The sequence below is a fragment of the Propithecus coquereli genome, unplaced genomic scaffold (genome assembly GCF_000956105.1).
Source record: "Propithecus coquereli isolate 6110/MARCELLA unplaced genomic scaffold, Pcoq_1.0 Scaffold171, whole genome shotgun sequence".
Lineage (NCBI taxonomy): Eukaryota > Metazoa > Chordata > Mammalia > Primates > Indriidae > Propithecus > Propithecus coquereli.
Genome location: NW_012141747.1, coordinates 6,564,455 through 6,579,129, shown reverse-complemented (window position 1 = coordinate 6,579,129; position 14,675 = coordinate 6,564,455). Strand labels below are relative to the sequence as shown.

General features: G+C 60.3%; 1 protein-coding gene across 1 annotated transcript; it reads left to right on the top strand.

The window, feature by feature from the left end:
* The first annotated feature begins 343 nt into the window (after positions 1-343).
* PROM2 (prominin 2) lies at positions 344-13,629 on the top strand. The gene is made up of 23 exons (XM_012641911.1): positions 344-587; positions 1,263-1,312; positions 1,679-1,881; positions 1,978-2,098; positions 2,356-2,419; positions 2,685-2,774; positions 3,075-3,277; positions 3,676-3,750; positions 4,436-4,499; positions 4,732-4,891; positions 5,211-5,363; positions 6,317-6,440; positions 6,944-7,035; positions 7,178-7,262; positions 9,355-9,501; positions 10,022-10,093; positions 11,204-11,296; positions 11,432-11,485; positions 11,739-11,819; positions 11,992-12,060; positions 12,871-12,960; positions 13,107-13,213; positions 13,566-13,629. Exons 1-23 carry the CDS (start codon positions 344-346, stop codon positions 13,627-13,629), a joined length of 2,505 nt encoding a protein of 834 aa, XP_012497365.1.
* The last annotated feature ends 1,046 nt before the right edge of the window (positions 13,630-14,675 follow it).

The following is a 14,675-nucleotide window of genomic DNA, read 5'->3' as shown; positions in this document are numbered from 1 at the left end:
TTGGATAATCCAGAACCCCTGAGCTGCCTCCTGGACCCAGCTTGGGGGAGGCAGCCCTTGCCTGGGAAAATCTGGGGAGGGAAGAGGGAGCCCAGGCTTCCACCCCAGGCCACCAAGGGCGGTCCAGCCTGGCCCTGCCCCCCTACCCCAGGCCTCCGCCCCTGCCCTTCCTACGCTCCAGGCAGGCGCCCAGGTAGCTCCAGAGCCCAAACCTGTCAGGCCGGTTTCAGAGCTGTGGAGTGGAGACACAGGGACAAGGCTGGTGAAGGATGCACGTCCTGCCCCTCGCTTGCCTGCTCCTTCCTGAGCCTGAGCTTGTCCCGCTGCCCACCCTTCGGACACCATGAGGCACACACCTGGCCTCCTGGCGCCCCTGCTGGGCCTGGGCCTGGGGCTGGCCCTGAGTCTACCAGGGGCAGCAGCTGCAGACTGTGGGCCCTTCGGACCAGCTGAGCGCCTGGCATTCACCCCGGTGGCCAGAGCCCGGTGGCTGGCCCCTCGTGTCCGTGCCCCAGGGCCCCTGGACCCCCTCTATGGCACCGTGCACCGCTTCCTCTCTGTCGTGCAGCCCAATCCCTTCCCTTCAGGTGAGTGTGCCCCTCTCCCCAGGTGGGCCTCAGCTGGTATTGGGTCCTTAGCCAGCTCCCTGTCCCCCTTCCACCATGGGTGTGCCCACCCTTTCAGGAGACACTTGGGCGGCAGGGGCCCAGCATTCCCCACCACCATCTTCCTATGCAATAGTCCTGGGGCACAAGGAGCAGCATCTGGAGAGGGCTCCAAAACCTTCCCGTGTGACCTTGGGCAGGCCCCTTTCCCTCTCTGAGCCTGAGTTGCTCTGTCTATAAAGTAGAGGAGTTTGCATTAGAATTACGTAGGTCACATTAGACCTGACTCGGGCATTCTCTGAGTCTAGTGGTGCTAGGGGTTGGAGGGCCAGGAGGGGCTGAAGGTCCCCTCCCAGGCCTGTCCCTTGCCGCTTAAGGGGAAGGACTGCTAGGCTGTGCTCCTCCTCTTCCTCTGCCCAGGCTGCAGAGGGTCCTGTAGGGTCCAGGAGGGGAGTCTGCCGGCCTCCTCTCTGCTGCTCCCTCCTACGGCAGCGCTGAGGCCTGGGCAGGGTGGCACAGAGTACAGTGACACTCCCTTCTCCAAGGGTGGGAGTGGCCCTATCCCAGAGCCCACCTTGGCCTGGCAGTGGGGAGAGGGTGGACACAGGGGCAGGGTGGTGGCTGACCCCAACCCCCCCACTTGGCTCTTTCTGGTAGAGCTGGTGAAGGTCCTGCTGAATGAGCCGGCCTCCGTGAAGGTGGATGAGGTGAGAACTGAGAGGGGGGCTGGGAGGGAGTGCAGCGCGGGGGGGGACGGGGTGGGGGAGAGCAGAAAAACCTCCACTCAGGGTCCACCAGGGTGGGGGGCTCGGGCATCCTTTCCCCTCCTCCATGGGCACTGCAGTCCCCAGACCTGTGTGCAAACCATAGCTCTGCCATTTCCTGACAGTGGGGTTTGCTGTGAGCTCGAACTTCCTTGAACTTCAGTTTCCTCCTTTGTAAGATGGTAATTGACAGTGAGAACAGGGCCTACCACCCTTGCACTCTCCCGCTTTTGGGTTTCCCTTTGGACTCGGGATGGAGCCGTGGCTGGATGGAGGAGACGGCCCCTCATGCCCAGCTGCCCTGTCCAGGTGGTGCGGTACGAGGCGGGCTACGTGCTGTGTGCTGTGATCGCTGGCTTCTACCTCCTGGCAGTGCCCACTGCTGGGCTCTGTTTCTGTTGTTGCCGCTGCCGCCGGCGCTGTGGGGGCCGCGTGAAGACAGAGCACAAGGCGATGGCCTGTAAGCGAGGCACCCTCATGGCCTTCCTGCTGCTGACCACCCTCGTGCTGCTGTGAGGAGCTGCCCAGGGCAGGTGCGGGGGCTGGGCCTGGCCCAAGGCTCCCACGGGCACCCAACAAGCCCCTTCTTCTCTGCTCCATCCCTGCAGGGTTGGCGTCGTCTGTGCCTTTGTCACCAACCAGCACATGCACCAGCAGACGGGCCCCAGTGTCCAGGCTGTGCCTGAGACCCTGCTCAGCCTCCGGGGCCTGGTCTCCGATGTCCCCCAGGTGAGCACCGAGTAGCCCCCTCACACCCGTGTACCTCTGTGAGCATCAGGCTTGGGCAGGACAGAGCAGAGCGGGTCCTCTATGGCCACAGGCTGCAAAGCAGAAAGAGGGCCCCTCCTCTCTACAGCTGGCTGCCTCTGCTGGGGCACCCATGGTGTCCTCAGGATGGATGCCCAGTCCTGGAGTCGGGGAAGGGATGGGAGTCACAGCTGTCAGGTGACAAAGAAGGGCAGCCTCATGCCCCCATGTTTGCCCAGGAGCTGCAGGCCGTGGCACGGCAGTTCTCCCTGCCCCAGGAGCGAGTCTCGGAGGAGCTGGATGGTGAGGGTCACAGCTGGCTGGCAGGGCCCCTGCTCAGGCCAGCTGGTGGTAGGGGTGGGGGAGGCTGTCACTGCCTCATCCCACACTCCTCCTGGGACCACCCGGGCAGGGGTGGGAATTGAGCGCAGCTGGAGAGCAGTCTCTGCACAGAGGGCGGAGAAGCCAGTGCCCACCCTGCAGAGCCCAGTCTCTGGTTGGGGAGGCCGGATGGTCCCGGCCCTCCACCCTTGGGGGCCATCCCTGCAGACTGCCCTGTGCTCTGCAGGTGTTGGCATGAGCATCGGGAGCACGATCCACACCCAGCTCAGGAGCACCGTGTACCCGCTGCTGGCCTCAGTGCACAGCCTGGGCCAGGGTGAGCTGGGCTGTGTGGGCGTGGGGCCAGCAGGCATCCTGGGGCAGGCCCACTCTCACCCAGCCCTGGACTTCTTGTGCTGCCTCAGCTCCACCCATGAGTTCCCCTTCATATTATCCCAGGATCCCCTGTCCTGGCTTAATGCACTTTAATAGCGTAATGTGCCTGGGGCGATTTCCATTGTAACCACAGAGGTCAAGGACTGCAGGTCCCTCTGACTGGGGGGACGGGGATGGTCTACCTCCTGCAAAGCCTCTGAGGATGTGTGGGTGGTGCTCAGGCCAGATGTGGGTCTGTCAGCCCTGCAGGTCTCCGTGGACCACCTCCGAGCCCTCAATGACACCACTGTAGAGCTGTGGGCGGTGCAGCAAGACCTGGAGCCCGCTGTCCGTGAGCGCAGGGAACGCCTCCTCGTCCTGCTGCAGGAGCCCACGTGCCAGGGGGACTGTGCAGGGGCCCTGAGCCGTGTCCACGCCCTAGAGCTGGGTGCTGACTTCAGCCAGGTGCAGGACCAGGACAGAGGCCTGTTAGAGCTAAGCAGAGCAGCTCTGCTGCTACCCTGGGATCCCTGGGCATCTGATGATCCAGGGGCTTCCAGAGGCAGATTCCTGATCCCCTCCGCAGGCTGCCTCTCCCTTTCTCCACGCACCCATGGCTAGTGACGGTCATCCTGGCCGTGGGTCACCAGCTCCCCTTGGACCATGCACTGTGCCGTGAGCTGCACCTGTATTAGCTCCTTGAGTTCTTGCTGCCCACCCCCCAGGGTGGTAGGGGCCGTGGTGGTCCCAGTTTTATACTTGAGGACATGAAGGGTTCAAAGGTTTCTTCCCCCCGTCTTCCTCCAGGGATCTCCCTCAGGCCTCTCCATGAACTTTGTCATAATCCCCCACTCCCATTTCAGGTGCCCTCTGTGGACGATGTCCTGCATCGGCTGAAGGGTGTCCCAGAGGCCAACTTCTCCAGCATGGTCCAGGAGGTGAGTGCCCACCTGACTCCTCCCCAACCTGGGGACTCACAGATGAGGGCCTCAGCCTCCCCTTTTTGGGGCAGAAACCCAGTTGAACCTTAGACTTGGGGCCTCACATCCCATATGTCATCTAGGGTGGAGGCATGTGCACGGTCTGGTCTCAGAAGGAAGAGCTAGGACCCTCAGAGCGGTGGGGCCTGGGGTGGCAAGGGAGTGAGTGCTGGGAGGGCAGACAGGCTCTCCCAGGTGGAGATGGCCATGGGGGAGGGTGCAGTGTGAGTCAGCGCCTGTGACCTGGGACCTGGAACCTGGAACTGGGGAAATGGTGAGTCAGCCGTGCTGGGTGGCTGGAGTGGAAGGTTCTGGGAGGAAGGAAGTGGGAGCTGGGGCTGGAAGGGTAGGTTGGAGCTGAGCTTTGTTGTGTGCCGGGTGGCTGAGAATTGACTGCAGTAGTCTAGGAAGAGGGGTGGGGTTAGGAAGGAGGGGTCTGCAAGGAAATTTTTGGGGAGTTGAGTCAGGCTGGGCCGAGGGAGGGGAGAGGAAGACAGTGACCAAGAGAGCAAAGGGAAGCCTGTTTCCTGAGCTGGGAGCTCCAAGGAGGGATGCCCTCCGTGGGGGTCTGGTGACTTCGGGGTCCCCCAAGAGGGGACACTGGGCAGAGGGTGGGAGGCCTAGCCCCACTTGGTTCCCACAGGAGAACAGCACCTTCAATGCCCTCCCGGTTCTGGCTGCCATGCAGATGGCCAACATGGTCACAGGTGAGGCCCAGCCAGGGGCCAGGCCAGCTGCCTAGGTGCCACCCCTACTAAGGGTGCTTTTTGAGAGAGGAGTTGGGTAGGGGGGCAGGGAAAGCCATCCTTCTTGGCTGGGCCCCAGCAGAGAGTAGGCCCTATGTGTGTCCCAGATGTTCTTCCTGCCTGGGCCCTGCCATCTTGTCCCTGGGCCCCGGTGTGCCCTCCCCATCCCACAAGACCCTGCTGCTTTGGGCAGAGCTGAAGAAGGCAGTGGCCCAGCAGCCTGAAGGGGTGAGGACACTGGCTGGAGGGTTCCCGGGCTCGGAGGCAGCTTCCCGCTGGAGCCAGGCACTGGAGGAGTTGGAACAGAGCAGCCGCCCCTACCTGCAGGAGGTGCAGCGATATGAGACATACAGGTGCCCGAGATCCCGTGGGTTGGGGGTGAGACGGGCAGCCCAGCCTCTCCTCTGCCCTGAGCACATTCCTAGCCCCTGTCAACTCCTGCCTATACTGAGCCTCTGTCTCCTTTAAGCCAAGACCCCTGACTCCTCAGGCTTCCATGTCCCAACCTGGCTGTTTGCCCTGGGGACCCCACAGGAGCAGTGGGGCCTCAGGAAGTGTCCACTCTTGCACTTCTAAAACCTCAGCCTTGGGGTTAGAGGCCCCCCAGCCACTGGGTCCATTTGGTGCCAGCTGCCTTCCTCCTCAGTGACGCCCGCACCCTCTCTGCTGCAGGTGGATCGTGGGCTGTGTGCTGTGTTCCATAGTCCTGCTTGTGGTGGTCTGTAACCTGCTGGGCCTCAACCTGGGCATCTGGGGGCTATCTACCAGGGAGGACCCCAGCCACTTGGAAGCCAAGGGCGAGGCTGGAGCACGCTTCCTCATGGCGTAAGCAAGGGCAGGGGGAGGGTCTCTTCCCACTGGCTGGCCAGATTCCTGCCACACCCGGCTCCTGGTGTGGCTACAGGAGCTGAGGCCTAGGCTGAGGTTTAATGCTGCCTCTGGCACTGACGTACTGGGTGACTTATGTGGGCCTCAGTGTCCTCATCTGTACAAAGGGGTTGGACCAGAGCAGGAATGGCAAATAAGAAGCACTTCCCCCTCCCCCACCAGTGGCAACTGTAGCACTCAGTGGACACTCTTTTCCACTGAGTCCAGACACAGCCTCGGGATCCTTCTTAACTCAGCTCCCAGGCAGCCACCACCACCAATAGGAGGCAGCACCAGAGGTAGAATCTGTTTGCCATCCTAGGCTAGATGGTCTTTAGGACCAGGGCTGCCATGTACTATTGTACGGGCTGTTCACTACACAAGGGTAGCTAGCCAAAGAGGTGAGTAGGGGCTGAAATCCACCCCATGTTTCATTCTTCAAGCTTCACAGCCTGGCGTGGGGCTGTGCCCACTTCACAAAGAAGCCCTGCAAGTCAGTGGCACCATGGACTTCAGTGGTCTAAGGAGCTTTACCACTCAGACCCACTAGGGTGCCGTCCCTGCGGGTGGGTCATGCCTGCCCATGCCAGGTGACCCTTTTGAGGGCTGGGTTCTGGAGCAAGTCACCTCCATGGGTCCTAGGCCCAGAAGTGAACAATCCTGGCTCTTCAAACAAAACAGCTGTCCTCTCCTCCAGGCTGCCAAGGCACCAGTGACAGGGTGGGATGGCATAGGGGTGACGGGACAGTCAGGACTTTTGCATTGTCTCTCCTGCCTCTGAGCTCCTCTTCCCTAAAGGCTCTGCCTGGGGCCACCTGGCTGAACAAGCTGGCCTTGGATGCGGGTGGGGCAGATATCGTGTCCAGGGAAGCCAGTCTCCACCCTCCCTCAGCTGTCTCTCTCTCCCCCAGAGGTGTGGGCTTCAGCTTCCTCTTCGCTGCCCCACTCATCCTGCTCGTCTTTGCCACCTTCTTGGTGGGTGGCAACATGCAGACGCTGGTGTGCCGTAGCTGGCAGAGTGGAGAGCTCTATGAGGTGGGCCTGTCCCCACTCCAGGGACTTGTGGACAGAGCAAGAGGGTTGGGAGGACGTGTGAGCCAGAGGGGGCTGGTGTGAGAGGGGGACAGAAAACCACCAGTGGATGGGGGAAGAGAGAGAGAGTGTGTCCATGAGTTCCTGGGATGCTGCCCAGGCCCCAGGACAGGGACCCTGAGGAATTACCCAAGCTCCTCTCCTCTCCTGACACTGAGTCTGGGAATGGGGAACCCTGGTGCCAAGTGTGCTTCCAGCAGGTGAATGGAGTTGCTGGCCTGGGTTCTCCGCTGGCCACCCCTCCTGGAGACCCACGGGAGAGTCCCTCTAAGGAGTTAGGGCCCAGGGGTAATTGGAGTTAGAGGTCAGGTTTGGGCTAGAGTCATGGGGTGTTTCCCACCCCTGGTCTCTGCTGTGCCAGGGTGGCACAGGGCAGGGCCCTGTGGGACCTGGGGCGCCTTGCACCTGCCCCGCTCTGTGCCCCATTTCTCTCTGCCCATCCCCAGTTTGCAGATACCCCAGGGAACTTGCCCCCATCTATGAACCTGTCCCACCTTCTTGGTCTGAAGAAAAACATCAGCATCCACCTGGCCTATCAGTGAGTGTGTAGTTTGGGCTGGGGCTGGGGAGTGAGGAGGGGCTGAGGGAGGGCAGAGGTGGTGTCTCTGCCATCAGGGTGATGCCGGCCCCCACCTGCCATGCCCCGTCGCCCATCCTCAATGCCCATTGTGCCTCCCCAGGCAGTGCAAGGAAGGGGCTGCCCTCTGGAGAGTCCTACAGCTCAATGACTCCTACGACCTGGAGAAGCACCTGGATATCAGCCAGGTAAGAGAATCTTCCAGAAGGCACACGCCTCTCCTCTGGTCTTGCCTCTGCAGAGGCACCATCTCTTTGAACCCAAGAAATCTGCATGAGCAATTGAGGTGCCCCAGGGCAGAGGCCCAGCTACCAGCCCAGGGGAAGGTGCCAGGTGTGGGCGTGGGTGCATGAGTACCTGGAGGCTATGGCCAGCTCTGAGCACAGCTGAGGTGGTGGCAGGAAAGGATGGTGGCAGTGAGCAAGCAGACTCGGGAGTGCGTGTGTTCTGAGGACAGGCATTGGTTGGGATGCTCCAGTTGGGAGGTGGAGCCTGGGGAGGGAGCAGCAATGGAAGGTCGTGATGAGGCTGGGTGACCCTGCTGGAGGGGTCACCACAGGCCTTTTGCCCAGCTCACACAGCGGTAGGTGGCAGGATTCCACCCCAAGCCCAACTCCTAAGCCTCTTCTTGTAACAGCAGAGCTTTCCTGGAACTTGGTGTGAAGACGGGAGATACTTGCTGATGCTGGCAAGAGACAGTTCTAGAATGTAGGAAAGGAAGGGCTACTTCACAACAGGGACATACTTTGAGAATGTGGTTCTCCTCGAGGTGTACAGAAGCTGTAAAACATTCCCTCCTTTCCTTTCCCCACCGGAAGTGAGGTGGGAGGAGCAGTGCCTTGACTTCCAGGGCCTCCGGGGATAGGCTAAGCACATTCTGGGGAAACCCACTTATCCACACTCCCTGACACACACAGAGCATGCCTGCTCCTCATTCTGCATTGTCCCCCCAAACCCCTCCAACTCCTCTGGGATCCACCACCCAGTCTCAGCCCACGGGGTAGCACAGCCAAGTGGGCCAGTCCCAATCCACGCCTTAAAGCGTGTACCTCGGGACAGCTGGCTTAATGCCTCAGCTCACCCCTCCTTTGGTGTCTTCAACCAGGCGGGAAGTCCAGGGAGCTGGCGATATGTCAGTGCTAGGCCAGAGACATCACCCTTGGAGGAAGCTGGCGAGGGAGGGCTGCAGCAGGGGCCCAGGCAGAGCAGCCCCTGTCCCACTGGCTAGAAGTCCCAGCTCTGAGGTGGAGGGATCTCTGCCCCGGTCCTGGGAGGGGTTCAGATGGACTGAGCAGTCCTCGGGGCCATCTGGCAACATACCAAATGTGTCCTCAAGGATCTTTGTCCTCATTCCTAGGAACTCCCTGGAATGTGTTGTTAAAAAAAAAAAAAAGGGAACTAAAAAAAAAAAGAAGAAGAATCTTCATTCTCAAAGGAGACAGTAATGAGCTGATTATGCAGAGATAAACAAGACAAGGTGTGCTTTCCAGGGCACTGCGAGGGCACTGCCCGCTTCACACGTCTCCCATAGCTGTCTGTCACTGGTGCTTGAAACGCTGCTGCGCGAAGACCCCACCCCCGAGAGGGTTAGGCCTTTCTCCCCCTGGGGAAGGCAGCCTGGCGGGAAGGGGAGAGGTGAACAGAGCGGGGCTCTGGTCTCTACTTGCGGTGTAACCTCGGGCAAGTGGACACTCCTCTGTGACCTCAGTTTCTCTGCTGTGAAACACTGGGGCTAAATTTTATGGCTCTAAATCTCTTCCAGCGATGGTAGGAAAATGCCAAGCGTCTTTCCTTGCATCCATTCCTTCATGCATTCATTCACACAGCCAAATGTATACCTCTCCCACCATGTGTGAGCATCTGCTCTGCATGATGGGGGCTTGGGGCAGAGTACGTAGGCAAGGTCTGCTCTCATGGAGCTGATGGCCATGAACAAGGACCCAAATAGATAAGGCAATGCCAGAGCAGCAGGTGCTATGAAGGCCTTGACGCAGGTGATGCGATAAAGAGGGTCCGGGAAAGCTGTTCTGTGTCAGGTGACCGGAAGGTCTGTGTGGCAGCCCAGAAGCCAGACAGCTGCTGGAGGAAGGCTGGGTCTTGGCGGTTTGGGGTGGGGGGAGACGGGCCTCCTGGGAGCCTGTCTGGGGCTAGGGCTGTGTCCAGGGTAGGGGCCTGGATATCCAGGAGGAGGGCCCTACCGGCCTGGAGACCCCTCCCTAGGGGAGCATCTCTGAGGTCTTGGCTCAGCACTGGGTGTGACCCCCGCCCCCACCTTCCTAGTACACCGACAAGCTGCAGCAGGAGCTGGGGAGCCTCAAGATGGACATGCAGAACCTGGACCTGCTGAGCCCAGCCGCCCACCAGGACCTGGAGGCCCTGCAGAGCAGTGGGCTGGAGCACGTCCGCTACCCCGACTTCCTCGCTCAGGTCAGCAGCGGGCACCTCAGGTGCCCCGGACACGGTGACAGAACAGAGCGCCCACAGAGGGCTGGGCAGGCATCTCGCCTTGTCCCAGCTCTTGACCTTCCCTCAACTCCTCCACATGTGTCCTGGGGCCCCTTCCTGTGGGGAGTGTTCCCAGACCATGTGCCCATCCTGGTGCCACCACCCCAGGCCACACTGGAATGAATACCCTTTCCCTCGCCCCAACGGCATATGTCGCTGTTCATGGTCCTGAATCCATGGCTGTGAACGCTGGTGGGAAGTCACCTCTTCCGTGAGTTACAGCAGAGGGCACCTCATTTGTTGTTGTTGCTTCTGTGTCATTGGGAAAATGTTTGCAATACTTCACAGTTCCAGGTCAAACCCACTGTGACTGGTGTGTCACAATAGACTTGGCTGGTGCAGGTTCCCTTTGACAAGACTGGGAATCCAGAGGCCGCGGGCAGGCAGCGGGGGTGCTGAGGGCGCGGGGTCAGCTCTCTCGGCTTCCCCTGTCTGCCCCCAGATCCAGAAGCCGGTGGTGAAGACTGACTTGGAGCAGCTGGCTCAGCAACTGCAAGGGCTGGCCCAGGCCCAGGTGAGAAGGGAGAGAAACCCCCTGGGGAGTGGGAGTCAGAGGGTCACCCAGGAGGCAGGAGAGGGTGGCAGCGCTTGGATTGGGGAGGAGGTCAGAACAAAGGCAGGAGCTTGAGGACCCCACCAGTGAAGCTTGGGGCTCCTAACCCCCTGACTGGGCCTGAGGGTTGTGCAGCATTAGTTCTGACTCGAGCTTGGCCACCAGTTGGCTATGTGGCCTTGGGCAAGTCTCTTCATCTGCAAAGTGGACTGTCCTCTGTCTCATTCAGATGAAGCAACTGGTCTGACCTCACACAGTTGGGCAAGGGTTTCTAAGTGCACGCCGCTGGCAGGATTTGCTGGGACAAGTGCTGTGAAGACATTGCGATCGGGCCAGGCGCGGTGGCTCAGGCCTGTAATCCTAGCACTCTGGAAGGTCGAGGCGGGCGGATCGTTTGAGCTCAGGAGTTTGAGACCAGCCTGAGCAAGAGCGAGACCCCGTCTCTACTAAAGAAACAGAAAGAAATTATCTGGACAACTAAAAATATACAGAAAAATTAGCCGGGCATGGTGGCGCATGCCTGTAGTCCCAGCTACTTGGGAGGCTGAGGCAGGAGGATCGCTTGAGCCCAGGAGTTTGAGGTTGCTGTGAGCTAGGCTGATGCCACGGCACTGTAGCCGGGGCAACAGAGTGAGACTCTGTCTCAAAAAAAAAAAAGACATTGCAATCAATCAGATTTCATGACAATTGCCCTTCAGGGGAAAAAATAGCATTTTTGTATTTATAAATATTTAGAGTTGCAGAAGTTCTTTTTGAGACATCTCAGATCCACAGCCCCTCATGGTGGGTAGAGCAAGGAACATTCCTCCGCTTTAGCAGATGCCACTGCAGCTCAGACAGGTTCTGCAGCTGACTTAGGGGCACCCAGTAAGCTAGGGCAGACCTAGAACTTGGGCTTGGGCCCCTCAAACCCAGGGCAGGCCCTGGAGCTTAAGGAGCCTTGGTTTTCTGCCTCTGAACTCAGCTTGCCACCTCCTCCCGCTGTGTCAGGTTGAAAGGCTGGGTGAAGGGTACGCTGCCCAGCCCGTTGTGTCCTGGGCACGGGCCATTCTGATCTCTGTCTCCCACCAGAGCAATCCTGTGCTGGGGCAGCAGCTGCAGGAGGAGGCCCACAGGCTCAGAAACCTCCACCAGGAGAAGGTCGTCCCCCAGCAGAGCCTCGTGGTAAGTTGAGAAGTGCAGGGGGGCTGGGGTCTGGGAGAAGGGGGCGTTGGGGAGAGGGCAGTGAAAGAAGAGGGGGGCGCTGGGAACTACTCCCCACCCGACCCCTTCCCCCAACCAGCCCTGATCTCTCCACAGGCGAAGCTCAACCTCAGTGTCAGGGCCCTGGAGTCCTCTGCCCCAGCTCTCCAGGTGGCTGCCAGGGGTGGAGCGGGTGGGCCCAGAGGGAGGGAGGAAGTGCCCGGGACCTCGCCAGCTCTGCCCGGTCCCAGTGGAGTTTGAGGGTGGGGATAGGTGGGCAGAGCCTTGAGGACCACCGCCTTTGGCCTACCCCTCTTCCCCACTAAGGTGAGTGTGTTGTGTGTTCTATGCTGAATTAATGAATGGATGAGTGGCCACTCCCCAGCTCAGCAGGGCCTTGAGTTGAGGCTCTCCTCCCCTGCAGCTGGAGACCTCAGATATCCTAGGCAATGTCACTTACCTAAAAGGAGAGCTGCCTGCCTGGGCCACCCAGATCCTGAGGAATGTGAGTGGGGGCAGGGGCAGGGGGCTTCCACCCCAGGCTTCTCCTCAGCCCCGTCCCCTCACTGTGGCTCCTTGGGAAGCTTGGCCTGTCCTCATGTTGCCAAGAATGGTGAGGTGCGGGGGGCTGCTGGCTCATGGTACCCCTGCAGCCCAGGCTCTCCACTTTCCTGCAGATGAGTGAGTGTTTCCTGACCCGGGAGATGGGCTACTTCTCCCAGTACGTGGCCTGGGTGAGAGAGGAGGTGAGTGGGGCCTCAGACCATGACCCATCACTGCCCCCATGGACCAGCTGTTCACCCTGCCCTGACCACAGAGTCCCCTGGAGGTGCCCCAGGCCTTCAGGATTGATCCCAACTCCCAAACCTGGTGTCTGTGCCCCTGCTTTCTGGCTGGGCTCTGCTGGCCCCACCTCTGCCGCAGCCCTTCCCGAGGCCTGAGTCTGAGCGAGGCTGGTGTGGCTCTCCAGAACGTGCCGCCACACCTGGCCTCCATGCCTACCTGGGGCCGGCCCCTGCCCAGCTTGTCCAAGGCCAGCCCGCAAAGCCCACCTCCTCCTGCGGACCCTTGCTGACCACAGCCTGTGCCAGCTGTCTGGACCCCACGCTGGGTGGGCAGGGGGTCTGGCTTAACCCTGAGTGTGTCCGTGAGTGCGTGTGTATGTGTGTGTATGTGCACGTGTATGCATATGAGCATGTGAGGACATGCACATGTGTGTGTGTGTGCATGCATGCACACATGTCACCTCCCCAGTGACAGTGTGACTTAAAGCACAGCACTGGGCACAGAGTAGGACCTTAGTCCAGCCTGGTAAATAGATGAAAAGGGAAGGCTCTGAGCAAGGAGCCTGCATGAGTGTTCCCAGCTTTCTGTGACTTGCATCCATGTGTGTGAATATGTACCTGCCTCTCTGTGTCTATGTACAAGTGTGTGGTGGTCCCAGCTGGGCCCTGGGCCTGTCTGTGTCCCTGTCAGTCTCTCTCTGTCTCTGAGCATGGGGCGTACACCTGTGGGTCTGGGTGTTTCCACATGCACCTTCTCATGTTGGACCACAGGTCACCGAGCGCATCGCCACCTGCCAGCCCCTCTCCGGAGCCCTGGACAATAGCCGTGTGATCCTGTGTGACATGATGGCTGACCCCTGGGTGAGTGTGCCCTGCTCATCAGGGCTTGTGGACGTTGGGACCCACAGGAGGGCCCTGCCGACACAGCGTGAGGCACGGCCCCCGCCCAGGCCTGCACTCAGCCCTTCCCCTCGGCTGGATGTGAGCCGGCCTCTCACCCCTTCCAGAATGCCTTCTGGTTCTGCCTGGCGTGGTGCACCTTCTTCCTGATCCCCAGCATCATCTTTGCTGTCAAGACTGCCAAATACTTTCGTCCCATCCGGAAACGCCTCAGGTGAGGGGCTGCCAGGACTGCAGGGGGCATCAGAGGCCCAGAAAGGCGTCCTCTCTGCTGCTGGGCCCTGGCCCCCTGTCACACACACCACCTCCTGTGTCCTCCCAGGCAGAGGAGGCTCATGGCCTAGCCCTGGAGAGCCAGACACTCTGAGGAGCTCCAAGGCTGGAAGTTCTCCCATAAGTCTGCCCCATATCCTGCTTGCTGCAATACATCCACCCAGGCTCAGCTTCTTGGGACTCTTCCCATCCCCTGGAGGGCTCTTGAGGAAGGAACATCGGGGCTCCGGGTCTGTCCCTGTGTCGGGCTGAGGGTCTGTGCTGGGGGCTCACTCTTTTCTGCAACGCTGCAGCTCCACCAGCTCTGAGGAGACTCAGCTCTTCCACATCCCCCGGGTCACCTCCCTGCAGCTGTAGGATCCAGTGGGTGAGTTTCCCCACCCCCCCCTTTAATTCCTCAGTGCTGGGGGCTGAAGGGGTGAGGAAGGGAGGGGCTAGGATCTGGGGTCTCCGGGGCCTAGGAGGGCAGGAAGGTTTGGGGACCTGGCGGGGTCTTGGTATTGAGTGTGGCCCATCCAGCAGCAGCACTGACAGCTCTGCTCTCCTTCCCTCCCCCTCTCCTGTTTCCTTCTTAATCCATAACAGGGCGAGGTGATCCCTGGGGCTGCCTGTCCCCCTCTGACTCGGGGGGAACCAGAGGACTTCTGCAGCACTTGCCCCAGAGCCCAGGCATCCAGGCCTGGACCGTCCCTGACTCCAGCTCACCTGGCCCCATCTTGCCTCTTCCTTTCGTGCCTCCTTTCTGCTCGTGACCCTCCTTCCTTCATTCTCAAAATCACACTTGACTTCTGTTGAGCTACAGAGCCGACAGGTTCTTCTAGGTGTCCATCCCTTACCCTCCTTGCTGAGATATGTCATCACCAGAAAGAGCCTGTCCTTACCTATTGGAACCCCCTCCCCCCACTCTGCCCCCTCCCCCACCTCATGCCTCCCTTGGCCCCTCTCTAGCTCCCTGCCCTTGTCCCTCATCTGGCCTCCCCACTGCCCCAACTGCCCCCCTGTGCCCTCCCCAGCTCTTGCTTCCTACTTCCAGGGAAGCCCTTTCCCCACTCTGTCCCCACTTTACCTTATCCCCACTACTATCTGCTGGTCCCAGGGACCCCTCCTGCCTAAACAAACTAATCAGGTGAAGCCACCAAACAAGCAGAGGCCACTATGGTCAGGTCTGGGCTGGCTGCAGGCTGCGTCTTATGGCCAGCCAAGCCCTCCACTGCCCCCAGGCCTTGGACCCTCTGCAGGGCTCAGCCTGGATTTATCGGGCCCCAGTGGGGTGAGGGAGGCTTGTCTGAAGGCTAAGCTTCCCTGCCTGCACTCCAGGTTAGAAATGTAGTACTGGCACTTGGCTTCTCTCTGAGCACTGGCCCCAAGGAAGGGACCTGGGACCTGGGTCAGAGTGAGGGTTT